Source organism: Aotus nancymaae, unplaced genomic scaffold, assembly GCF_030222135.1.
Source record: "Aotus nancymaae isolate 86718 unplaced genomic scaffold, 86718_ANA_hifiasm-v0.15.2.pri h1tg000025l, whole genome shotgun sequence".
Classification (NCBI taxonomy): Eukaryota; Metazoa; Chordata; class Mammalia; order Primates; family Aotidae; genus Aotus; species Aotus nancymaae.
In genome coordinates, this window is record NW_026988438.1 from 33,869,591 (window position 1) to 33,897,014 (window position 27,424).

At 42.2% G+C, this 27,424-nt stretch overlaps 1 protein-coding gene across 1 annotated transcript in view; it reads right to left on the reverse strand.

Moving 5' to 3' along the window:
- Positions 1-26,024, reverse strand: part of LOC105714011 (uncharacterized) — a 92,297-nt gene extending 66,273 nt beyond the window's left edge. Inside the window, exons 1-4 of the mRNA XM_064380320.1 lie at positions 25,902-26,024; positions 25,256-25,795; positions 24,383-25,032; positions 471-540 (exon numbers count right to left, since the gene is read on the reverse strand). Coding sequence (XP_064236390.1) covers positions 24,823-25,032; positions 25,256-25,795; positions 25,902-26,024 — 873 coding nt within the window. The 3' untranslated portion in view covers positions 471-540; positions 24,383-24,822. The remainder of the gene's footprint in view (positions 1-470; positions 541-24,382; positions 25,033-25,255; positions 25,796-25,901) is intronic.
- Between the last annotated feature and the right edge of the window lie 1,400 nt (positions 26,025-27,424).

The following is a 27,424-nucleotide window of genomic DNA, read 5'->3' on the forward strand; positions in this document are numbered from 1 at the left end:
TGTGGCTATTTACACTTAATTAAAGCTAAAAACAATTCAGTTCCTCAGTCACACTGGCCACATTTCAAGTGCTCAATAGCCACACGTGGCTAGTGGCTGCCGTACTGAATGGTGCAGACACAGAACATTCCATCACCTTAGAAAGCTCTATTGGACAAGGCTGCTCTAATGTCAACACATTGGAGAGCCTTAGCAGGTGTGCTGAGCATCTAGGGAAAGTCTTTCGGAAGAGAGGATGTATTAGTCCATTTTCATACTGCTATAAAGAACTGCCCCGGCTGGGAAATTTATAAAGGAAAGAGGTTTAATTGACTCACAGTTCAGCATGGCTGGGGAGGTCTCAGGAAACTTACAATCATGGTGGAAGGTGAAGGGGAAGCAAGGTCTCTTCTTCACAAGACAGCAGGAAGAAGTGCCAAGCAAAGTGGAAAGAGCCCTTTATAAAACCATCAAATCTTGTGCGAACTCACTCACTATCACGAGAACAGCATGGAGGATGCCATCACGATCCAATTGTCTCCACCTGGTCTCTCCCTTGACCTGTGGGGATTATAGGGATTACAATTCAAAATGAGATTTAGGTGAGGAACAATGCCTAACTGTATCAGAAGGGCAGGAAAGGGATCCAACCCTAAGTCACCTCCACATTTGGAAGTGGAATTTATTTGACTGCTCAAATAAGTAAATACACATGGGAAATAGGTGCAACACCCAGGGTTTTAAAAATCCTGCTTCACCCCTAATGAGTCTTAAGATGTAACAGCAGGACATTTTCAAGTGTTTAATAAATGTATCTCTTCTATTTGTTGTTTTTATTGCTAACATAAAGAAGTTTTTAGAGAGAGAAAAAGGAGCATATTCTGGGAGGAATTTTTTAATATTCTAAAAAGAGAATAGTAATTTCAATGAAAATATTTTTAAAATTGTATTAAAATATTGCAAAATATGTGAAATAAATTCCAAAATATCAACATTTTATGAAAAGCCAAGATATGGTTCCTATGACTGTTTATTCTACCAGCAAGAGGATCAGGGCCAGGCCTGAGGTTTTCTGTCCCCCGCCTTCACCTCTGAATTTAAGGTGACTCCATCAGGTGCCAGAAACTGGGGCTGAATTTAGGGGGATAAATGAGCCAAAGAGAAAATGCCAGCCTCACAATTAATCCCAGAATTGGGAAGAAAAGCACTGGAGGCACTGGAAGGGCTTTCAGCTGGGAAGGTGTGAGCCCAGGTGAACTCTTAATGCTGTGGGTAACTCACTGGATGTGTTTCAACATAGAAACAATTCTGGGCCAGGCACAGTAGCTCACACCTGTAATCCCAGCACTTTGAGTGGCTGAGGTGGGCAGATCACCTGAGGTCAGGAGTTTGAGACCAACCTGGCCAATATGATGAAACCCCATCTCTACTAAAAATACAAAAAAAATTAGCCAGGTGTGGTGGTGGGTGCCTGTAATCTCAGCTGAGGCATGAGAATCACTTGAACCCAGGGGGTAGAGGTTGCAGTGAGCTGAGATTGCGCCACTACATTCCAGCCTGGGCAACAGAGTGAGACTCCATCTCAAAAAAAAAAAAAGATATAAACGATTCTGGACCTCATATTTGTTAATGCCACACTTAAATATTCAGATACTGATATCTTAAATATCAGTATTTTAAATATTAGGATACTGAAAAACATCAGTATTTTTACTTTAAAAATAGCATGGAATATAGAATATTGGTATATCACATTTAGTATCACCATCACTAGGGGAAAAGAGGCATTCATGTTTCTTATTCTTACATTTTGAATAGGAGTAGAAATTTCAAAAGGTTTTTTCAGACATCCAGAATGTTCTCATTGGTTTCAAGTGCTAGTCATCCAGAGTCCCTTTTTTAAAAAAATTTCTTATTTATTTATTATTATTATTATTTTGAGATGGAGTCTCACTCTGTTGCCAGGCTGGAGTGCAGTGGCATGATCTCAGCTTACTGCAATCTCTGCTTCCTAGGTTCAAGCCATTCTCCTGCCTCAGCTTCCCAAGTAGCTGGGATTACAGGCACCTGCCACCATGCCTGGTTAATGTTTGTATTTTTAGTAGCCGGGGTTTCACCATGTTGGCCAGGCTGATCTCGAACTCCTGAACTCAGGTGATCTGCCCACCTCAGCCTCCCAAAGTGCTAGGATTACAGGTGTGAGCTCCTTTTTAAAGAGACTCTGGTATCTGGCATGACTTGTGTTTACCTTGATTTTCCACCTCAGTATCCCAGACAATTGTCCAATCATTTGTTTATTCGTCCACTCTTTATTCCTTTGTTCCCCCGCATAAGTTTTTTCTTTTTAACAGAGCCACACTGAGCAGCTGCTATATCTAAGGGAGATGCTGAGGCGGATACAAAGATGCATCTGAAATCAACCCCACTAGCCGGGTAGGTCAGACACTCCTTCCTGCATTCATCAGTCACTTTCCCAGCCAGTGCTGACACTGAGGATTGCCATGTGCCGGCACTAGGCTAGGGTCTGATAAACTTTAAGGTTTTGCAGTCTCAAAGGACACAGAAAAAAATCAGGATTATTAGCATAAAGGTAGTGGATGGTGAGTACCATAAGAGAAGCAAGGAGAGAGAAACTGTTTGTGGATTTAGAAGCAGGGGAGCCAGGCCCAGCTGGGAAAACAGGACAGCCTCATGGCAGGGGTGGCATTTGAGCTGGACCCTGGAAAGGAATGTCACTGGAGTGTGTTAAGTCAGAGAGACAGGAAAAAGGGGATTGTGTTTGGAGAACACAAACTGGGTACCCCATTTAGCTGGATGACAAGCTAAGGAAAGGGAAGTGGTGGGGAAAAGGCTAAAAAGGTGAGTGACAGGAGTGGCAGAGGACCTGAATGCCAGGTGGGGCCAATACTCACACTGATACTGTCCCAGTTAATAGTGGAAGGTGGATTCCAGCGCCTGCTTGTACTGATAAAGGCCAGTCACTTTAGCCATACTTGTAAATACTAAGAGCCTCTGTCTATTAAACCCACTCTGTGATTGGTGCTCCGCGTTATGGGAAGTAATTATGTCATCAGTTATAATGCCAGGCATCTACTTACATTCCAACTTAGCTCCTCTGCTTTCCTTAAATGTTTACCTGATGGTCCAATTCATCTTCAGAGTGATTGATCTTTTCCAAAGCCACACGATTACTCCAGGAAAGTGAAACAAAGAATTCACCCTCAATGAGTGAGAGCTGTAGCATGAATGGTGGTAAGAACCGTGGATTTGAAGACAGAAGACAACTTAAGTCTGGCTCTGTCATTTAGCAAATGGGGATGCTGGGCAAAGCATATGCATGCTCTAAACAGCAATTTCTTATCTTTCTATAAAATGGAGAGAGATAATGATGTTTGCCCTCACTAAGCTGCAAAACACTGGGAAAACAGAAACTATTATTATGCTTAGATAAGAGCTGAGAATAGTTAGCACTGATTCATCATCTGACAAAAATAAATCCAGGATTACTTTTTCTTTGTGAATAATGTCCGTTTCTTCTTCAAAGTGCCAATGTTCTTTCAAACATAAAGCTACTATTTCTATAGGTTAGATTTTTTTAAAAATGTATGAATACATAATAATTGCACATATTTTAAAGCTACTATTACTTAAGAATAGTTTATATGCACACAGAGATGACATCTGCTTTTTTCTGATTCATTCCTAGCTTTAGTTTATTTGTTATTTAATTTAGGAAGTAGCAAAGGATTTATTTTGTGATTTAAATTGTGAACCTGATTATGAATTTCTTGAGTACCTTACTTCACTTACTATATGCTTAAAATCTTATTCCTGGCCAGGCAGTATACAGAAGTAATGTTGGACATGGGCCTGACCACAAAGACATTACAATTGAATAAATTCCTTAAGATAATTTAGTTGTTGCATTATGTATGGAGTTAGAAAAACAAAATAAAAGAATAACTGAAGGTTCAGTAGTCATTGAGACTACACATGCTTGAGAGTGTAGAAAAAGAGAGAGTTCATCAAAGGCAGGAGCGGCTGCGAAAGGCTTTCTGCAGTAAGTGAGTTTTAGGAAGGCTTCCTGCCACAGGTGAGCTCCAGGTGAGCCCTGACAGCCGAGCAGGGTTGAGTGGAGGGCACCCAGGGCACTGAGAAGGTGTGGCAATGGTTTGGAATGGGACGTGACTTGAGGGACAATGAGAAAAGTGGCAATGTCTAGTGGAAAATCCAGGGAAATTAGACTGGGTCAGATTATGAAGGACTCAGAAGTTTATCTCTGTTCAATAAATGCCTTTAAACAGTGTATACTATTTGGGGCCACTCACTGCAGCAGATAGACCATCGGTAAGATACTCTCTCTGCTTCAAGACACTAGTTGTCTGGGACAGAGGACTAAATCTCCTGAGAATTAATTACTTACAGCCACCAATGTAAATAGGAACTGAGCTGAGGAACCTCCTGGGGAAAATCAACAAACAAGTCGAAGGAGTTGAACTTTGTTTTTATAACTGTTGGTCAGACAATTGCATACATGTATCGAGGCACCAGAAGCCAGGTTGTGAGAGGGATGAGAGATGACAGGAGAGAGTTCACCGTGTGGCATGGGGTCTGCTAGGTCAAGCCAGTCTTTGCAGAGGGCCTGAGAGCTAGACATGAGTAGTGATATTGGATAACTGGCAGGCCTGGTGCCTGGAGCATCTGTGTCAGCTAAGCTGATGGTGTCTATATACCTGTGCAGGAACTGAGAGGGGGCTCTCAAAACAATTCTATAATACCTCAGTGCACAAAATAATGCTCTGAGACCCCACTGTTACCACAAGACAGTGGAGGGAGCATTCTCACTTTGGGATACCACCAAGCGGTCATAGCCCTCATGAAAACAAATCAGATCAGTGAAGGCAAGCCAATCTTTCAATATCTGCACTTAAGCAAGGAAAGAGGGCCCAGAAAGCAGGCCAGAGAGAGATAACATAGGCCAGAAGTATTATGCTAGATTAGATATTATCAAACAGATGTACTGCAACCCCACTGCCCTGACTTTGGCCTTGGCCAAGTGAATTGCTTGGACTAACAGGATGTTAGCCAGCAGGACACAAGCTTAGGCTATAATGTGCTTGTGTGGTGGCACCTGCCCTCGTGAGTTTCTGTTCTCACCTTGAGAAGACTATGTCCCAGTTAGCTCCTTGGTCTGAGACAAAGCAGACCCAGACCTGCAGACTGAAGCAGAGCTGACCTCAGTCAGCCTGCAGATGCATGAGAATAAACAACATAGTGTAATTCACACAAACTGGGAATCCAAGTCACACAAACTGTGGAATTCCACATTCCACAAACTGGGATTGTCTCTGCCTGCCTTAATGAATGCACCTATCAATAAAGAAGTTATTCACAATAAGAAACTGTGAAGAAGAACCCCACGTGAAGAAAAGTTGTTTTGTTTTGTTTTTTTCCATCAAAAGCAATAGTTTACTCAAGCTTCTGCCAAAATCAAGCTTAACTATGTAAGATAAAAAGCTCAAAGTAACACAGACTACAGGCTTGGTTCTGCAGTAGTAGCTTCCGGAATTTATGCAATATTTTTCCTTTCAGTGCATCTTTCCCATTTTTTTTAACTTTTTATCTTGAAATAACTTTTGGAAAGTTGCAAAAATAGTACAGACAGTTCTGTGTTCCTTTATCCAGCTTCTCCCATTGCTCATATCTTATATAATCACAGTTTCTTTATTAGGCCATTTTTGCACTGCTATTAAAAAATACTAGAGGCTGGGAGTAGTGGCTCATGCCTATAATCCCAATAGTTTGGGAGGCTGAGGCAGGTGAATCACACAAAGTCAGGGGTTCGAGACCAGCCTGGTCAATATGGTCCGTTTCTCTACTAAAAAAAACAAAAATTAGCTGGGTGTGGTGGCACATGCCTGTAGTCCCAGTTACTCAGGAGGCTGAGGCAGGAGAATCACTTGAACCCAGGAGGCAGAGGTTGAAGTGAGCCGAGATCGCACCATTCCACTCCAGCCTGGATGACAACTGCAAAACTTCATCTCAAAAAAAATAAAAAAAATACTTGAGACTGGGTAATTTATAAATAAAAGAGTTTTAATTGGCTCACAGTTCTGCAGTTTTTGCCGGAAGCATGGTGCTGGCATCTGCTTCTGGTGAGGCCTCAGGACGTTTAAAATCATGGCAGAGTGCAGCAGGGAGCCAGAGTGTCACATGACGAGAGTGGGAACATTAGAAAATGAAGGGAAGGTCCCAGAGTCTTTGAAACAACCAGATCTCTCATGAACTAACTGAGCAAGAACTCACTCATCATCCAAGGGATGGTGCTAAACCATTCATGAGGGATCCACTCCCGTGAGTCAATCGCCTCCCACCAGACCCCACCTCCAACACTGGGAATCACATTTCAACATGAGAATTGGAGAGGACAAAGTATCCTGACCATATGAGTATCATTACCAAAGCCAGGAATTTAATTGGCACAATACTAGGCTTCAGCCTTCATTTGCATTTCACCAGTTTTTCTACTAACTTCCTTCATCCAGCTTCCTACTAACTTCCTTTTCTGTTGTAGGATCCAATCCAGAATCCCACACTATTTTGTCTCTTTAGTCTCTACCAGATCTTTAGTCTTCCTTGACATCTATGATCTTGACACTTTGGAAGAGTACTGGTCCATTAGTGTGTAGAACAGGTTTGTCTGATGGTTTTTCATGACTAGAGTGAGATTCTACATTTTTAGTAAGAATATCACAAAAGCGACGTATGTCTTTCTCAGTACATCGTATCTGGGAAAGGGGTCAGGGGTCTGGGGGACACCATCCTGTTACGAGTGAAGTTAACCTTGATCACTTGGTTAAGGGGATTTCTATCTGCTGGGTTTCACCATTGTAAAGTTAGTGTGTTTTTTTTTTTGTAATTAACACATATCTTGGGAAAGATACTTTGAAGCTATGCAGATATCCTCTTTCTCCTCAAACCTTCACTCACTGATTTTAGCATCCATTGGTGGAATTTACCTGCAACAGTTATTATTGTGGCATCTGTCTAACAGTACCTCACACATCCAAACCTAGAGGGAAGCAGCTAATAAACCATCCCTTCGCTTCACAACCCCAACCTAGCCAATAATGAGTTGTGAACTAAGTGTGCAAAGGGGTAAGAAAGGTCCAGTTCCTGAAACTAAGGAGTCTCAGCCACAATTTCTGGGCTGCTTTGGAGGGTCGAGTGAACAGCAGCTGACAGATTTTGCTTAGAAGGCAAAGAGGAGAACCGCCAGGGAGCACAACCAACTTCCATACTAATCAAGGTGAATATAGCCATGATGTAGAAGAGAAAACCACGGGACTCTGTTTAACACAACCAGGGACTGAACTTTTTCAGCTAGCTACCTTGTTTTCCATTTGCAATTAGAGTCACAAAGCAGTAGCCTCCCTCCGTGCTAACACACAAGCAGAGCCCCCAGACAACATCCTCATTTTCAATAACCCTTCCCCTTTATCTCACTCTGCCTGATGCTTAATAAGCTGATTGCTATTTACTTTGGACCAACAGCTAATCTGTTAATGATTGATTTTAAATTTTTACAGTCATTTGTCTCTGGCAGGACCTGGGACCACGAAAGGCAGTCCTTTCCTACCTGATGAATTGGCTTTTTCTTTAGGGAAAAAAAAAAGAAAAGAAAGAAAAGAAAGGAGGGAAATTTAGTCAAAAGTCTTCATGGTTGCATTCTGCTGACAATTGGCATTCAAAAAGAAATTTCAATGCAAAAAAAGAAATGGTAATGCTTCCTGTGAAATTTATCTGCCTGTGAAATTGTCAGCAAATAATATAAGTGGATATTTTTCTAATGGTGGCATGGGGTAAAGACTGGCTTCAATATGAAGTAAATTGTAATTGTACTATAAATTTACAGAGCCTAAAATTCTTAATTAACAAAATTGATGCTCATTGCCCGACTAGAATGGGATATCTAAACTAATGCCATTACGGCCATTTAAAATGATCTAAATTGCATACCATATGATGTATGTATTTTTGTAGGATATATGCAGAAAAGTGAATTTTGCTTTCCATTTTAAAAAAAGACAATTGAATCGGCAATGGTTATTGTAATTGGTATCACACAGCAGTGCTCTGCAATTTAATCACTGCTTCTAAAAATGGAACCATGGATAACTACTGTGTTCTGAAAAGTGGCAGCCACCCCGTGCATGAGAGTGCTGTGCGCATTTATAAACACCGTCTCTTCAAAGTTAAGCTTTCCTCAGAGATGCCATCTCTAATTTTGTAAATAAGAAAGACCCCCCAAGGCTACCATTCCCATCAAATATTTATTAAAATGCACCCCAAGACCTCTCATCTCAAACTGGAATTAAACTCCTCCAAGTGTCTCTGAGAGATGAGCGTGACTTAAAACGTGAACCAGCACATTGGCAACGTGAAAAAGAGGGACTCTGGGCAAAGTGGTTTTTTGGTATCCGTAAGTGGTGTCAGGTCTTCCTGGAGAGCCAGTATTATAAATTAACAGATGAGACATTGTGCAGAGCCTCTAAAAGGAAAGGCTAAACCGTTTGAAGGATAAGAGCCCTAATCTTATTAATATTTTAGATCCTGTAAGACATTGAGGCTCCATCTGCTGTCTGTAATACCTGAGAAAGAATCAAGTCAGCTGGAGGACAGAAACCACGGCCTCCCAATGGTCTGCTGACCTTCTTGAGAGGCAGATATCATGTGACAGCAATTGCCTGTCTCAGCAGACATGCTGGAAACAGGAGAAAGTGTTAAATATAACCAGGTAGACAGTGATGAATTGACATACTGAAAAATCGAACGCTTCAGTAATCAGCCTAAGGATCTGATATCAACAACATTTTTCAGTTTTGTCCAAATTCATTGAAAGGTGTACTTTAGCAAGTTCACTTCTCATTGGTGAGACCTTTCATCTTTATGCTGCTTTTCTGATTGGATTCGGTGTCATCATTGGTTTGGGTGGTTCTGTGCACAGAAAGCAGACAGACTGATGAGAGAAGGAGGGCTGGGATGAGCACAAATAAAAATGGGTTTTACCCCAACATTAATTTAAAAACTATTAAATATCTATCAAAACGGTTATTTAGAAAGACTTATTGAAGCCATGGTATATGAAAATGCATCAGATACTGTGCTCCAACAGCACAGTAAACCTGAAATATTGAAATATTACCCTCTATTTTGCAGCATGAAGCTCCTATAACTATAATTCTAATTACAGAACTCTAATTAATGTCTACGTGGCTTTAGATAACTTCATTAAATCTTTAGAATATTTATATTCTCCAAAGACAATCTCTATCCATTAGAATAAAAAAAATCCTTTAAAATAACTTTTTTCAAATGCTGCTGATATGCTTTTCTTTTTATGAGACACACAAGTCATCAAATTTACTTTAAGGTTTCATTCATCTCTGTAACAGTATTACAAAAAAGTATTAACTCAAAAACACTTTTTTTTTCTGGTACAGATGTATAATACAGCTATCAGCTGAGATCATTCTCTGCCTTGAGGTTTAAACAAAAACTGGCTTTAGCCTCCTTCCCACATCCTGTGGAAGGCCAATGTCCTCCCCTAGATGTCTGAGAATTCCTGACAGTTTATATTCCCGTGGTCACTTCCCTCTCTCTGGTGGCTTCTTTTGGCTGGATTCTTGACCTCACTTGTCTCTCGTCTCCCATAGCTACCCCATCCCAACCTAAATTTTGAATGTAACCCCTTTTACTTGATTTCTCCCCCATCCTCAAAAAAAACCCTCAGTTTTTGTGAAACACAGTCTTTCCATCTGCTTAAGGCTCTCATCAGGTCCCATGGCCTGGCGCCATCTTGCCTTCTCATGCGCTTCATCGCTCTCCTCCCTTATTTCTCCTCTGCTTTCCACCCGCCCCCAGATTCCTGTAAACATCTTCCATAGAGTAGTTTGCCATATCTCAGTCCAGCTCCAGATTGTCCAGGCTATCTTCTGAGGGTCTTATCTTCATAGCCAAATGCTTCCCTTAAGGTGACAGGCAGTCTCCTCCCTGAAAGGAATTCCTGGCTGGCTCCTAAAGTAACAGCATTTTCCTCCAGGCCACCCATATATTACAAGCAAGATCTGACTCATTCCTGCAAATACTCAGGAAAAGAAACACAAAGAACAACTAATTTTGTGATAAGCACCATAGGAAAACATGGAAAGTCTACAACAGATAAGAATATAAAATCAGAAATTGGGTGCACTATCACTTGGGGCCAGGGCTCAGAGGGGATCCTGCTTTCAAAAATTCAGCGCTTAGGTCAATGAAAGGATTTATTCATAGAAATACCAGAGAGCCATGTTAAGCTGGTCATGAGCCTTCATCCTGATGTCTTCCTAAGACTAAGTTTCTGGCTTCTCCCAGGAAGTTTAGTGTGGGAGCTCCATAAATGTTGTCTATGTGCAACTGACTGACTTCCCATTGCAGACTGAGCCAGAACCTAAGAATAGACAATGCTTGCACGAGTAGAAAGAATTCCAGGAATTGACAGGAAGTCAGTTGCTTTCCCTTCACTCCCAGCTTTAATATAGAAGCTAAAAAGCACCTTTCCAACATCCATACGATTCACGCTGCTCAGAACTATGTGGATAATAACACAACATCTGACACACACTCACATTAGAGGAAGAGCCTTAGTGTTTGTTAAAGCCCGGGATCCATCAACACAAATAAGAGTGTGACTTGATTCATTGGCAAACTCAGGCACATCCGAACCTCTATGGGGATAATTCATGCAGAAGAATTTTATTTTAAAATATCTAAATAGGTTACTATTTAGTGCAATTTCTTCTGGCTCTTATAGCAAAGTAATGACAACTTCTAAACAAGTGATAAAAGTTAAGTCAACCAGGTTCAAGCCTAAACAAGCATTTTTATCTTAGTTCAATGCTGGAAATGTATATTCAATGTCTGTTATTTTGTTTGTTTGTTTGTTTATTTTGTTTTGTTTTGTTTTGAGACAGAGTTTCGCTCTTGTTACCCAGGCTGGAGTGCAATGGCGCAATCTCAGCTCACTGCAACCTCTGCCTCCTGGGTTCAGGCAATTCTCCTGCCTCAGCCTCCTGAGTACTGGGATTACAGGCACGTGCCACCATGCCCAGCTAATTTTTTGTATTTTTAGTAGAGACGGGGTTTCACCATGTTGACCAGGATGGTCTTGATCTCTTGACCTCGTGATCCACCCGCCTTGGCCTCCCAAAGTGCTGGGATTACAAGCATGAGCCAGCGCGCCTGGCCCCGTCTGTTATGTTTAACATGATAGGAGCCAAAAGTGAGAATGGCCTTCAGTATACATTGAAATAAAACCACTGGAAACTGCTTCAGAGGGAATTGAGTAGTTAATTAATAACAGGTTTTATTTAAATGTTGCAACCCATAAGACATTTCCTCTGCTACAATACGGCTGCTGTATAAGAGGCGAGCTGGGCAAAACTTGCCTGGGCATTGAGGGAAATGTTGCATTTCAAGGGACCTGGAAAGAAAGTGACTTGCCACACACTTAATAATAATTGACTAAACAATGTCCTTTGAATCATAATATGTATGATTCAATTTATTTATATTGAATTTATATGTTTGATATATTATCAAAATAGCTAACATTTTAATAATATAATAAATACCAGACATGTGATATTACTGTGCTGTCCACTGTTTCAGGAACTTAATGTATACTAATTCAAGTACTTATCACAACACTATAAGGTAGCTACTACTACTATTTCCATTTTACAGATGGGAAACTGAGGCATGGAGAGATAGTATCTCACCCAAAGGTCACACAAATAACTGGTCAAGTTTTGGGATGTGAAACTGGCCAGCAGGCAGTCTGGCTATCCAGGCTTTACGCTTGGCATCTGATGTGTCATATGTTGCTTCCACTAAATGTGGGCCTACAGCTGAACCTCAACAGTGTCATAGTAGCAGCATCAGAAACAAGGACAGGCTTCCCGTGGTTCGATTACCAAGCACCCTGAGGTCTGAGGATTCAAGAAAACCTCAGAAATTCAAACTAACTGCAGGAAGGGTAATGGCCAAATTAAGGGAATTTGCATTACAAAGTATTTTAGACTATACTGGTGTGGTTAATTCCAAATGCATATAGTGCCTTCAACTACGGGCTGTCTCGTCAAGGATAGGTTCCAGGGGCTAGCTTAAATAGATATTTTTTTCACAGGAGATTTGATAAGCCAGAATATTTAAAATCATTTAACGCATTCCTTATACTCCTACTTGGACTATTTGTTTCCTTTGCAAATCATTTCTCCCTTGAACATACCAGAGTAAACAACTAGCCTGGTCAAGTGAACCAGTGCATGCAATGAATTAGGGTACTCATTAATGAGATTATTCTGCAACTGTTGTAGTGGGTCTGAATCTCTAACTTAATCCAAAAGCTATCATAGCACTGCAAAATATATCGTATCCTACGTCATCTTGCACTTAAGCACCCCCTTTTACATAGCCAGTTGTCAACTCTAAATGCATTTGTGAATCAGGCAGCCAGAAAGGGTGTATTTTCTCCCCAACTCCCGAAATGCAATTCCCTCTTCACTTATTATTCCCAGTTCTTTGTTTGCATATAACATAAACACTTACTCATTCACACACGTGCTTAATTAAACAAGTTTAATTAATTTTTGCTTAATCATGTTTTTTTTTGAGACAGAGTCTTGCTCTGTTGCCCAGGCTGCAGTGCAGTGGCATGACCACAGCTCACTGCAGCCTCGACCCGCTGGGCTCAAGCAATCCGCCCATCTCAGCCTCCCAAGTAGCTGGGACCACAGGTTACATCACCACACCTGGCTAATTTTTTTATTTTTTGTAGAGATCAAGTCTTGCTATGTTGCCCAGGCTGGTCTAAAACTTCTGGACTCAAGCAATCATCCCGCCTCCCAAAATGCTGGGATTACAGGCATAAGCCACCACTCCCGGCTCTTTTTTTTCTAAGACTCCAAAGGGTAGGTGGATCTGATACTCTTGGTTGCCCTCTCTTCTTCCTTTTTGACAAAAGCCAGAATCCTTTTAGGTATTAACCTTTCCCACATATAACTCAGGGTTAATCCTTACTGGGCCAAGCTTGTGATTGCTAAACCAGGCATAGGCAAGTGGACAACAGTCAAGTAGAGGATTTGGGGAACAGATTTCCACATTCTTGGAAAGATCGGCCAGGCGCTGTGGCTCATGCCTGTAATCCCAGCACTTTGGGAGGCCGACGCAGGCAGATCACGAGGTCAGGAGTTCAAGACCAGCCTGACCAACATGGTGAAACCCCATCTCTACTACAAATACAAAAAAAATTAGCTGGGCATGGTGGCGCGCGCCTGTAATCCCAGCTACTCAGGAGGCTGAGACAGGAGAATCACTTGAACCTGGGAGGCAGAGTTGAGTTTGTACCACTGCACCCCAGCCTGGGCGACAGAGCAAGACTCCAACTCAAAAAAAAAAAAGAAAGAAAAGAAAAAGAAAGGAAAAGATTCACAAGGAAGAGAGAAGTTCTCTCTGCTTTGGCTGGATGTCACTACCTAGATGTGATGCCCGGAACTGCATCAGCTGTTTATGACTCTGAGGGCAGCCAGCCTGAGAAGGACAGAGCAGAAAGGTGGAAGGACCTGGGCCAGAGATGATGCTTGTGAGCCATCAAACTAACCACCCACAGAACCTCTCTACTTCCAGGCCTTTCCGGTTTATGAAATAATCAGTGTCCTCTTTGGAGTCAGGGTTTTTCTGTGGCCTAGAGCTGAAAGTATCCTAAAGGAGACACCAAGAAATGTGACTGTATAACTCATTTTAATTAATTTGTTCAACATATATTAATTAAGCATCTACTGTCACCAGGCATTATTCTAGAACTTGGGATAGAGCAATAAATAAAATGGACAAACCCCTGCCTTTACGGAACACATATTCTAGTGGAGAATTCACTTTGTACAATGCCTTGTAGAGTAGACCCCCTTATTCTCAGGCGAAATGTTCCAAGATCCTCTAGTGTATGCCTGAAACTGTGGGATTGTGGTCAATCCTATATATACTATGTTTTTTCTATACATATATACCTATAATAAAGTTTAATTTATAAATTAGGCACTGTAATTTATAAACTAAAGGTAGTAAGTTAACAACAATAAGCAAAATAAAATAGAACAACTACAACAATATGTCATCATCACTGCTCTGCACTTCGGGGACATTAGTAAGTAAAATAAGAGTTCCTTGAAATAAGGCAAAATCGGTGCCCCAATCATCCCTGCTAGACAAAGGCATGATTCCCATCGTGGGTGGGACAGAGTGTGACAGCTTAAGATTTCATCACACTTCTCGGAATTAAGTGTGATTCAAAACTTAGGAATTACTTATTTCTGGAGTTTGGACCAAGGTTGACCATGGGCGACTGAAACCGTGGAAAGCTCTGATAAGGGGGCTACTGTACACTTAGCACAGCATTAAGAGGCAGAGAGAAGATCAATACTGGCAGGATGGGAAGAAAGTCGCATGCGTTATGCACTAGAACACTTCAGCGGCTCTCATGCAGTCACCCCATAGTCACCCAGCAAGGTTAGTGTTATGGTCCCCATTTTACAGATAAGGACACTGGGGCTCAGGGATTATAAACAGCAGAGCCAGGATAAGAATCCAGATCTTCAAACACCAGCTCCAACCCTCTTTCTGCTCCTCCCCCTCTATCAAGGCCACAAGGTAGGGAGCGGGTCAACAGCAGTAGCAGAATGAGGGTCACAGTGTGCCAGGATATGGACACGTCATGGATATACAGCTTCTCCCTGGGCTCAGGCCATTGTGTGCCCATGAGGACTGTAAACAGGACAGCGCAATAAAATTTAGGACAACCTCAAAACCATAGACATCTGGCAACTGTGAGATAAACAGAGCTTTTGCTGAGCTGGTGCAGTGCAGGAAGGAGTGGAGTTGGTGCTCTAAAGGGTCTGTGATTTCCTGGCCTGTCACCTCTAATCCAGACTGTCCTGTAAGGGATGTGGCCCCAACCTCTGTAGAAGACAAACACAAACTTCTGGATCACAAATAGGCTGATAAAAAGAGGGGAATGCTGCTTTGCTCAAGAGCTTTGGGTTTTGCAATAATAACAAGTAAAGGGACCCTTCCACAAACTTCTGCTTGTGTGATGTTTAGTGTCGTAGTGAAGGTAGCTTCTATTTACTGAGCACTTCATACATACCAGGCCATATGCCAAGTCCCTTCTCTGCAGGATCATCTTATGAAGTTAATACTATCGTTATTTCTGTTTTTAAAATTGATGAAACCAATACACAGTGAGCTTTAGTAATCTGGCAAAGATCTCAGAGAAATAAGAGGCAGCGCTGGGGTTTCAACCATATTTGTCCCTTAAGTACCGTTTGCACTCCTTGCTCTGGAGGTTTTAGGAATTTCTTGCTTCCTCTACTCTTCTCAGTATATCTCAGGTGAAGCACCAGTTGTTTGTGTGTTTTCTACAATTTCCATGGGCTGAAACAGAATTCTAAAATGCCCAGAGTCCCTCTACATAAAACTCATGACCTGATCTATTCTATACACTACAAGACCATCCTCTGACCACTGCTTGGATGCTACAGCAATGTCAAATTGCTATGAAGGTTTCTAAACATTTCCTCATGGAGTCTGTATCTGTCTCATTGTGGACCAGTGGCAAGTCGTTCACAGATGGGCACTGGCCCCCAGACCACAGACCACGGTTTGCACAGCCCTTATCTACGACATTTAAACCAGCAGACCCCTCATCCTGAAAAGGCAAGAAGCCCACTTAATAATGATGACTGTTTGTATGCACAGGCCTATCTCAGAGAAGTAAAGCCCAACATTTAAAAATCCAAAGGAAAAAGGGAAGAAAAGCCATCTATCAAAGGGTAGTTCACAGACCTAATAGTATCTTCCATGTTATAAACTAGTAACTGTCCAACAGTGGAAGAGCAGAAAAATAATTCCAGTGAGGACATTCGTTAGAATAGTATGCAGCCACTGGAGGGTGTATTGGTTGGTCCAGGCTACCATAACAAAATACCATAATTGGTATTTATAAACAGAAATGTATTTTCTGACGGTTCTGGAAGTCCCAGATCAAAGCCCAGCAGGCAGTTTCTGGTGAAGGATCTCTTCCTCCCATGCAGATGCCAGTGTATCCTCACCCAGGCTGAGTGACTCTCTAGTGTCTCCTCCTAGAAAGATAAGAATCCTCTTGAATCAGGGCCCCATCTGTATCACCTCCTTTAACCTTAATCACTTCCATAAAGGCACTATCTCCAAATACAGTCACGTTTCAGCTTAGGGCTTCAACATATGGATTTTGGAGCAAATACTACTGAGTCCATGGCAGAGGGATAGTATCAAATACTTTTTAATGAGAAAATACCTATGCTATATAATGTTAAATAGAAAACAAGATTATCATACAAAATTATATATCCAGTATGATCCCATTTCTAATACATCAAAATCTACTATCAAGAAAGACTCTATAAATGATCTTATCCTTAATTGTAAATTGGTAGATTATTTTAGCTTGCAGCCTGCATTAATTTTTTTTAGTACACTTAATAATACATCCTATACTTACTTAAAGAAAGCCAAGATTGCGCCACTGCACTCAAGCTTGGGCGACAGAGTGAGACCCTGTCTCAAAAAAAAAAAAAAGATATTGCTATAGTGAAACAACACGTGTAGTTTACATCTCCCTCTGAGGGGAGAACATTATCTTTTACTCAGTAAAAGTGTGCTGACTGATTGTATCTCCCATAGCACTTCCCATAGTAGGTGTTCAAACTGAACAAATTTAATCAACGTGCATCAAATTAGCTATCTCTTCCTAAGAAAACTTGAGGAAATCAATACCCAAATGATGAAGTATTTTGTAAATTCCAAAGCAATAGCTGATCCTGATCATTTTCTTTCTCTGCTAAGCCATTACAGCATCCCAGGCCTGAAGTATATTATGTGTTATCGCTTTATAATGTATTTAGAACTCAACAGACTCCCTTTCCCCTCACCTCACCATTAGATGATCCACATAGTTCAAATTTTGTGTCAAGCAAATTAAAGTGTTATTTTATTATCCAAAGTAATTGTTTCTGGATTAAAAGGCCATTATGCTGAAATGGTTATGTTGGTGATTATGCCGTTAAGACTGTGGGGCTAACTATTGGTTTAGCTGAATGCCCATGTTCGTAAAAGTCTTCTTTCAGCTCTCCTGTACGTGGCAAATCATTCTTAACTGGGTACTCCAAATGGTCTGTGTGCCTCAGATGTACTTTACTAAGCCATTAACACATGGAAGCCCCTCCCCTAATTCCCCAATCGACCATTAATTAACGGTGTAAGAAGAAAGAACCAGGCCCCCCATTGTGATGGCTGAGATGAAACCTTTCAGCAGTGATGGTACTCAGAACCAGATAGTCATTGGATAAGCTCTCTTCATCACGTCAAATATGCCATCAGAGGAGAGGGGAAGGGACTGTTAGAACAGTGCTTTTATTGCAAACATTTTTTTAAACCTCTGCCAAGTATAAATACTTTTTCAAAAGCTTCAAGGAATCTCAACATTGCAAGGAATTTTGAGACAGACTTATTAGCTTGGCCTTTAAACAGCTCCATATCTGATGGCCCACTATGTGCTAAGTGCTATGTTAGACGATTCAATGCTTACAAATCGCTTCAAGATTTCCTATTGTATACATGTGGGAAAAGAAGCTCAGAAAGAAGAATCTACCCAAACCCTCATAGCAACTTGTAAGCTATGTCAAAGATCCATTTGGGTTTGTCTTTTAAGACACAGGCTTCTATCACTTACCAATTCCCTAAAACCACAGCAATCTAGCTCCAAGCTTACATGTTAGGCCACACATAGATCTACGCATATACCTTAGAACCATATGGTTATCATAAGCCAACAAAACCCTGTAAAATTCCCCAGAAATAAACTTTACAAGAAACAGGCAAAATCTATTTGTGATCACACACACACACACACACACACACACACACACACACACACACAGAAGAATGTTTCAACAAAGGTTTGAGCAATTTGAGAAATCATGTCTTTTCTTATATTATCACAAAGGAGACTCAGAATTATAAAAAAGCCAATTCTCCCCCAAGTTAATTTATAAATTTATGTAAACATATATTGTATAAATTACATAATTCTAATGAAAGTCCCAACAGGATCTTTCTTGAAACTTTGAAAAATAATTTTGAAGTTTATCTGGAAGAATAAACATTCAAGAATAGTCAAGAAAATTCTAAACATGAAGAGTAATGAGATAATAAAATGTGTGGTGCTGGCACAGAAATACACAGACCAACCGAATGACCATGGTAGGGCCCAGAGAGTATGTGTAGACATTTAGTACATAATCAAAGTAGCATTTTACATCAGTGGGACTAAGATAAATTATTCAAGAAATGGGAAATGGTCTTCATACATATACAAAAAGAAATTATCTTGAAAAAACTAGCCATTTGGAAAAAATAAATAGATCTGGATCCCAGCTTTATTCTTTGTACTGCATTAAATTCCAGTGGGATCGAGGCCAGGTGCGGTGGCTCACACCTGTAATCCCAGCACTTTGGGAGGCCAAGGCAGGTGGATCACAAGGTCAAGAGATCAAGACCATCCTGGCCAACATGGTGAAATCCGTCTCTACTAAAAATATAAAAATCAGCTGGGTATGGTGGTGTACACCTGTAGTCCCAGCTACTTGGGAGGACGAGGCAGGAGAATCGCTTGAACCCAGGAGGTGGAGGTTGCAGTGAGCCGAGATCACGCCACTGCACTCCAGCCTGGTGACAGAGTGAGACTTCATCTCAAAAAAAAAATTCCAGTGGGATCAACACTTTAAATGTGAAAATTGGAAAAATGGAAAAGTATAGGAGAAAAACACATGAAGATTTTTATTATCCAGGGAAATGACAGTCTTTCTTATCATAAGTCAAAGGCTAGAAATGAAGAGAAAAATCTGATAAATTTTATTTTATAAAAAATGTAAAACTCCTATATTTAAAAAAAGCTAATGACAATCTGAGAAAAATATTTGCAACAAATAAGATTTTAAAGGGTTAATATCACTAATCTTTAAAAAGATTATATAAAATACTTTCTTCTCTCTATAAACACACATATACACACATATATATACATATATATGTATGTGTGTGTATGTGTATATATATATACACATATATATATACACATACACACACACACATACATGTATATATATATATATGTTTTTGTTTGTTTTTTTCAAGACAGAGTCTTGTTCTGTTACCCAGGCTGGAGTACAATGGTATAATCTCAGCTCACTGCCACCTTCCCCTCCTGGGTTCAAGCAATTCTTCTGCCTCAGCCTCCCAAGCAGCTGGACTTACAGGCATGTGTCGCTATACCCAGCTACTTGGTTCACAGCTGAATTCTACCAGACATACAAAGAGGAGCTGGTACCATTCCTTCTGAAACAATGCCAAACAATCCAAAAAGAGGGAATCCTTCCAAAATCATTTTATGAGACCAACATCAACCTGATACCAAGACCCGGGAGAGACTTAAAAAGAAAAGAAAACTTCAGGCCAATATCCATGATGAACATAGATGCAAAAATCTCAATAAAATACTGGCAAACTGGTTGCAACAGCACATCAGAAAGCTTATCCATCACGATCAAGTAGGCTTCATTCCTGGGATGCAAGGCTGGTTCAACATACGCAAGTTTATAAATGTAATCCACCACATAAACAGAACCAAAGACAAAAACCACATGATTATCTCAATAGATGCAGAGAAGGCCTTCAACAAAATTCAACAGCACTTTATGCTAAAAACTCTCAATAAACTAGGTATCGAAGGAACATATCTCAAAAATAATAAAAACTATTTACAACACACCTACAGCCAATATCATACGGAATGGGCAAAAACTAGAAGCATTCCCTTTGAAATCCGGCACTAGACAAGGATGCCCTCTGTCACCACTCCTATTCAATATAGTATTGGAAGTTCTAGCCAGAGCAATTAGCCAAGAAAAAGAAATAAAGGATATTCAATTAGGAAAAGAGGAAGTCAAATTGTCTCTATTTGCAGACAACATGATTGTATATTTAGAAGACCTATCATCTCAGCCCAAAATCTCCTTAAACTGATAAGCAACTTCAGCAAAGTCTCAGGATACAAAATCAATGTGCAGAAATCACAAACATTTCTATACACCAATAACAGACTGAGAGCCAAATCATGAGCTAACTCCCATTCACAACTGCTACAAAGAGAATAAAATACCTAGGAATACAACTAACAAAGGATGTAAAGGACCTCTTCAAGAACTACAAACCACTGCTCAAGGAAGTAAAAGAGGACACAAACGAATGGAGAAATGTTCCATGCTCATGGTTAGGAAGAATCAATATCGTGAAAATGGCCCTACTGCCCAAAGTAATTTATACATTCAATGCTATCCCCATCAAGCTACCAATGACCTTCTTCACAGAACTGGAAAAAACCACCTTAAACTTCATATGGAACCAAAAGAGAGCCCGCATAGCCAAGACAATCCTAAGCAAAAAGAATAAATCCAGAGGCATCACACTACCTGATTTCAAATTATATTACAAAGGTACAGTAATCAAAACAGCATAGTACTGGTACCAAAACAGAGATATAGACCAATGGAACAGAACAGAGGCCTTGGAGGCAATGCCACACATCTACAACTATCTGATTTTTGACAAACCTGACCAAAAAAAGCAATGTGGAAAGGATTCCCTGTTTAATAAATAGTGTTGGGAAAACTGGCTAGCAGTGTGCAGAAAGCAGAAACTGGACCCCTTTATGACATCTTACACTAAAATTAACTCCAGGTGGATTAAAAACTTAAAGATAAGACCTAACACCATAAAAATCCTAGAAGAAAACCTAGGCAAAACCATTCAGGACATAGGCATAGGCAAGGACTTCATGACTAAAACACCAAAAGTATTGGCAACAAAAGCCAAAATAGACAAACGGGATCTAATTAAACTCCAGAGCTCCTGTACAGCAAAAGAAACAATCATGGGTCAGGCGCGGTGGCTCACGCCTACAATCCCAGCACTTTGGGAGGCCGAGGCGGGTGGATCACGAGGTCAAGAGATCAAGACCATCCTGGTCAACATGGTGAAACCCCGTCTCTACTAAAAACACAAAAAATTAGCTGGGCATGGTGGTGCGTGCCTGTAATCCCAGCTACTCAGGAGGCTGAAGCAGGAGAATTGCCTGAACCCAGAAGGTGGAGGTTGCAGTGAGCCGAGATCGTGCCATAGCACTCCAGCCTGGGTAACAAGAGCGAAACTCCGTCTCAAAAAAAAAAAAAAGAAACAATCATTAGAGTGAACCAGCAACCAACAGAATGGGAAAAAAATTTTGCAATCTACCCATCTGACAAAGGGCTAATATCCAGAATCTACAAAGAACTAAAACAAATTTACAAAAAAAAAACAAACCCATCCAAAAGTGGGAGAAGGATATGAACAGACACTTTTCAAAAGAAGACATATATGAGGCCAATAAACATGAAAAAATGCTCATCATCACTGATTATTAGATAAATGCAAATCAAAACTACATTGAGACACCACCTCACACCAGTTAGAATGGCAATCATTAAAAACTCTGGAGACAACAGATGCTGGAGAGGATGTGGAGAAATAAGAACACTTTTACACTGTTGGTTGGAGTGTAAACCAGTTCAACCATGTGGAAGACAGTGTGGCACTTCCTCAAGGACCTAGCAATAGAAATTCCATTTGACCCAGCAATCCCATTACTGGGTATATACCCAAAGGATTATAAATCATTCTATTATAAAGAAACATGCACACGTATGTTCATAGTGGCACTGTTTACAATAACGAAGACCTGGAACCAACCCAAATGCCCACCGACAATAGACTGAACAAGGAAAATGTGGCACATATATACATGGAATACTATGCAGCCATAAAAAAGAATGAGTTCGTGTCCTTTGTAGGGACATGGATGAATCTGGAAAGCATCATTCTCAGCAAAGAGACACAAGAACAGAAAATCAAACACCACATGTTCTCACTCACAGGTGGGTGTTGAACAATGAGAACACATGGACACAGGGACGGGAGCATCACATACTCTGTTGGCGGGGGCCAAGGGAGGGACAGTGTGGGGGGGTAGGGAGGTCAGGGAGGGATAACATGGGAAGAAATGCCAGATGTAGGTGATGGGGGGCTCAAGGCAGCAAACACATTGCCATGTGTGTACCTATACAACAGTCCTGCATGATCTGCACATGTACCCCAGAACCAAAAGTACAATTTAAAAAAAAAAAAAAAATTAACATGGAGCTGAAAAGTTCTTATAGCCCAGTGGCAACATAGCCATCATAATGTTGTAGAGCAATTACCTTTTGAAAAATAAATTTAGTGTAGCCTAAGGGTACGGTGTTTATAAAGCCTACAACAGTATACAGAATGTCCTAGACTTTCGCATTCACTCACTACTCACTCAACTCACCCGAGCAACTTCTAGACTTGCAAACTCCATTCATGGTAAGTGCCCTATACAGGTGTATTTTTTTTTTTACCTTTCATACTGTATTTTTACTGTACCTTTTCTATGTTTAGACACACAAATACTCACCATTGTGTCACAATTGCCTACAGTGGTTTTTTGTTTGTTTGTTTTTGTTTTGTTTGCTTTTGTTTTTGAGATGGAGTCTTGCTTTCTCTCCCAGGAATGCAGTGGCGCGATCTCTATTCACTGCAACCTCCGCCTTCCAGGTTCAGGTGATTCTCCTGCCTCAGCCTCTAGAGTAGCTGGGACTACAGGCTTGCACCATCAAGCCCAGCTAATTTTTGTGTTTTAAGTAAAAACAGGGTTTCACTATGCTGGCCAGGCTGGTCTTGAAGGCCAGCCTCAGCCTCCTAAAGTACAGGGATTACAGGCGTGAGCCACTGTGCCAGGCCAATTGCCTTCAGTGTTCTGTTACAGTACCATGCTGTACAGGTTTGTAACCTAGGAGCAATAGGCTATACCATATAACCTAGGTGTGTAGTAGGTTACACCGTCTAAGTTTGTACAAGTACACTCTATCATATTTGTGCAATGATTAAGTCGCCTAACAATACATTTCTCAGAACATACTCCCATCATTAAGAGATGCATGACTATATATATTTGTATGCCTTTTTAACTTCCTGGAAGAATATGCAAAAACATTAATAGTGCTTGTAAAAGTGAATGGTATGGAAGGAAGGAAGGAAAGAGGGAGGGAGGAATAGAGGGAGGGAGGGAGGAAGGAAGGAAGGAAGGAGAGGATTCTTTTTTTATTTCATACACTTCTGTAGTGTTTGAATTATTTTCATTGAATATATTATTTTCATTATTTTTAAAAGCATCTTCTTCTCACCTTCTTGTCTTGTCTATTTCAGCCTAGTCAACTAGATTTTCTCAGGACTGAGTTTATTTATACCATATTAACTTTGTCTCAAGCTCATATGCATCTGTCTCCCAAGATTATTCTTCCCAAACCACTTTAGGTTTAAGTATGACGTTTCCTAGGTCTTTAACTTATGATTAACCAAATGAAACCATCAATAGATGGACCCCCTAATCCAGGTGTTGAATTGCAAGAATGACATTTCAGGGAGTGGGGAGATGCTAACTCAATTGTGCCAGTTGAAACATCAACAAACATTAGCAATGCCACATTGTCATGAAGCAGAAGGTCAAAGACCCATACACCCTTCACTGGGTGGCATGGTGGGACTTAACTGGGGCAGTTCCGGTTCTGCCATTAGGACCACGAGCACTCCAATCTCAAATAAAGTGTATAAGACACTGCCATTATCCCCGGATCATTGCCACGATAGACCCAAACAACTCCAGTCTATCGTGTCAATGTGTATTTGGGGAGTCTTTAACACACGGATCATTGGCGAGCTGCGCCATAAGAGCCCTGTAGGAGCTGTGGCCGTGTACGGAATCAATGCACACTCGGGGACTCCCCCATGCCCGGATCATTTGCAGTGCATCGTGTCAATGCATACTCTGGGAGCCCTTACTCCAAAGCTTGAGTGCGGAGGAACAGTGTACACCAAAAATACTTATGAAATAGTTGTTACAGTGCATACACAATATTCACTTTTCTAAATGGCATGTCAGCAAGTTTAGTGTGCCACAAATAACTCCTTAAAGGCACAAAACACTCCTAGAGGCCCACCTTCACACATGAATGGTTGGTCCATGGAATTGTGGCATGGCTGTGGGGGAGTGAGTTTTTTAAATGAACAAAGGGAAAAGAAACAGACATCTGCTACTTACTGTTGTCAGGGTTTTCAGCAGAATCCCAAACACCTAATTATTTTCCTGGGGTTTTGATGTCTAAGATACAAGGACCTTCCCTCCATCCCTGCCCTGTTCCAAAGCACCTGTAGAGCAAGGTGAGAGGGCAAGGTTAGAAGATGGGTTAGTTTGGGTCTTAAGTGCAGTCCCATAGAAATATAATGTGAGCCACGTGACTAAATTTAAATGTTCTTTGTAGCCACATTTTTTTAAAAAAAGTAAAAAAGAACCAGATTTAATTCATGATACTTTATTTCACCCTATATACCGAAAATATTATCATTTCAATATGCGATCATTGTTTTTAAATGATGAATGAGCCAGTTCACATTCTTTTTTTCATACAGTCTTCTTTACAATGGAGTGTGTATTTCCCACTTGGAAAACATCTTGGTCTGGCCTAGCCGCACTGTAAGCGCTCAGAAGCCTCTCGTGGTCACGGCTGCCCCAGTGAGTAGCATAGCTGCAGAGGCCCAGGAAAACCAACCCCAGGAGCATGGGTGTTCACCGCCTTCCTTCACCCACTCCAGGCAGTTGCATCTACCTTTCCGCCTCATTTCCTCACCCAGGCTGCAACTGCGGAACGGCCTTTTCTCAGCAGCCTGACAGAATAGCTGTGTGCTGGGTTTCTGAAATCATAAAAATGGCCACAGATATGCATTCGGAAAGAGGGCTGAAAACTCCTCTAGGCCCAAACGGTAATGCCAGTACTAGGTCATCTTTCTTGGAGATGGAGAAGAAGGGAGGGCTAGGGGCCCCTCTCGAAGGAAAGAGGGAGCGGGCGTGGCATCCAGTGCGAGGGCGGCGGCCTTGCTGCAGCCGCGAACTTCCCCAAACCTGCCGCCAGCGCACCTCGCGGCGTGCGGGGTCCGGGCGTGCGGGGTCCGGGCGTGCGGGGACGCAGAAGGGTGGCTGGTTTCTGGGGCTGAGTCTGGCGGGACACAAAAGACTAGGGAAGGGAGAGGGAGACGGAGACAAAGGCGCGGGGGAGGACGGAGAGGCGCGCGCGGTCGCGGGGCGAAGCGGGGATGCGGGGCGGGCCCGCGCAGCCCGGGGCTCCCGAGAACCGCGGGCGGGAGCAAGCGGAGCGGGCAGGGCGATTTGAATATCAGGCTCTGCCACACTCGGGACGCTGCTGACAACTTCATTACCTCCGCATATAAAAATGACTGCCGGGGAATGCAAATAGCTCGCCCGTCTCAGCCGCCTGACCCCGTTCCGCCGCCGTCTGCAGCCGGAGGCCTCGGGAGCCACGGCAGCCCGAGGCGCAGACGCGCCCTGTCCAACATAATGAACGGCCGGGCCGCGGCTCCGCCCACGCCCCCGCGCCTCCGAGCCCGGCCGGGAGGGGGAAGGGGTGGGCGGCCGGGCGCGGTTCAGAGGTCGGCGTTGCTAGTCGGTGTCTGCGCAGTCCCTGCCTCTAGACTGTCATCCAGTTAATGCTGTGAAAATGCCAGGGAAATAGAGTGCTCGGTGGGCTCCACTCGTGACCGCGAACCCTGACGGAAAATCGGGACCCCCTGCCTCCGTCCCGCGCGGCCTGGTGATTAAATTGGACGCCAACATCCCGGCGCCCCGCTCTCGCCTCTCGGGCAAGCCGGTGAGAAGGGTGCGGCGCCATACTCTCCAGGCCTGCGGCCACGGGGAGGAGGCTGCTTCGCTGTGCAGGACCCGCCTCCCGAACCACCGGCCTTGCTGAGCTCCCCTTGTGGCCACCGAGGCCAGCCGCGTGCGAAAGGGAACGCAGGCTTTACGGCGCCTTCTCCTTGCCCTCGCTCGCTCTTTGGCAGGAAGTCACCTCCTGTCTTCTCATAGCTCCCCCTATCACATTTGAGCCCCTTGTGAACTTCTTTTATTAATAATATCAATAACGACAATAGTAAACATCTGAGGAGTATTCTGTGCAAGGCACTATGCCAACTGCTTACCTACATTATGTTTATCACAGCGACCTTATTGCTCTCCTGGAAACCCAGGCTTAGCAAAGCCTTTCAAGGGGCCCTGGATAACCCAGCTAGGATGGGAGGGAGCACAGATGAGAACCCAGGCCCCTCTGCGCTCTCAATCACTCTGCAGTATTTTCCGGGTCCTTCTGACAGCTCACATAAGTGTCCCACACTCGTTTCTTCCCCGGCCGCCCCCACCCATCTTACGCCAGCCCCCGACCCCACTCCCTCCCTCTCCTTGGCCCAGAAGTAAATCCTAAGTAGTCTAAATCTGTTATGACTAACCCCTTCCCTTGCCCAGGCATTGGCTTAGAAAAGAGCATGTGACCAGTCCTGGCCAAGGCCAAGTGAGGGGACATCTGCTGGGGTTTTCTGGGAAATGCTTCCTTGCTCTAAAAAAAGACACCCATAGAAGCGATTCCAGTTTCTTCTGCTGTATAATGTGTATCCACCACCTGGTAACCATGGAGGAGCCAGGGAACAAAATCTTTGCAGACATTTACAAGGTTAAGTGAGCTAACGCAAGGGTTAAAGTTTAGGAGAATTATGTTTTAGTCTTTATCTGCGATGAAGTCATGCTGCCTCGTGTTTATTCAGGGACATATTTAAAGTTAACTCCTTTTTGAAACAAAACAAGATGTAAAGATGTAAACAAGGAAAACGCCAGAAATTTGCTCTTGTCCCCATTAAAGAGTGTCTGGTTCTAAGTACTTCAATGGAACCTCTCACTTCCAGCTTCTCTCCCTGGGCACTCACCTCTAACTCATTCAGCCTCGAGGCTCTAAGCCGCTTTTTATCCCCAGCTCCCTTTTTCCCTCAAAACAGATCTTTGCCTACACAGGCAAGGCATCTCTTCCCTCCAGGAACATCAGAACCCCCTTCTAACCATCCTGCACCCACACACCCAGGCGTCTGAGCTTGACTGCCTTTGAAATGTTTACTGGCCTTCAAATAGTTTATTTGAAGAATTCGCATCTTGTTCTTTGGGAAAATCAGCATAACCAGTCATTTACTACTAGTTTCCTTGGCAGCTGTTTTAAAACAGAATCTGAATTGTAATAAAAATGGATTTTTA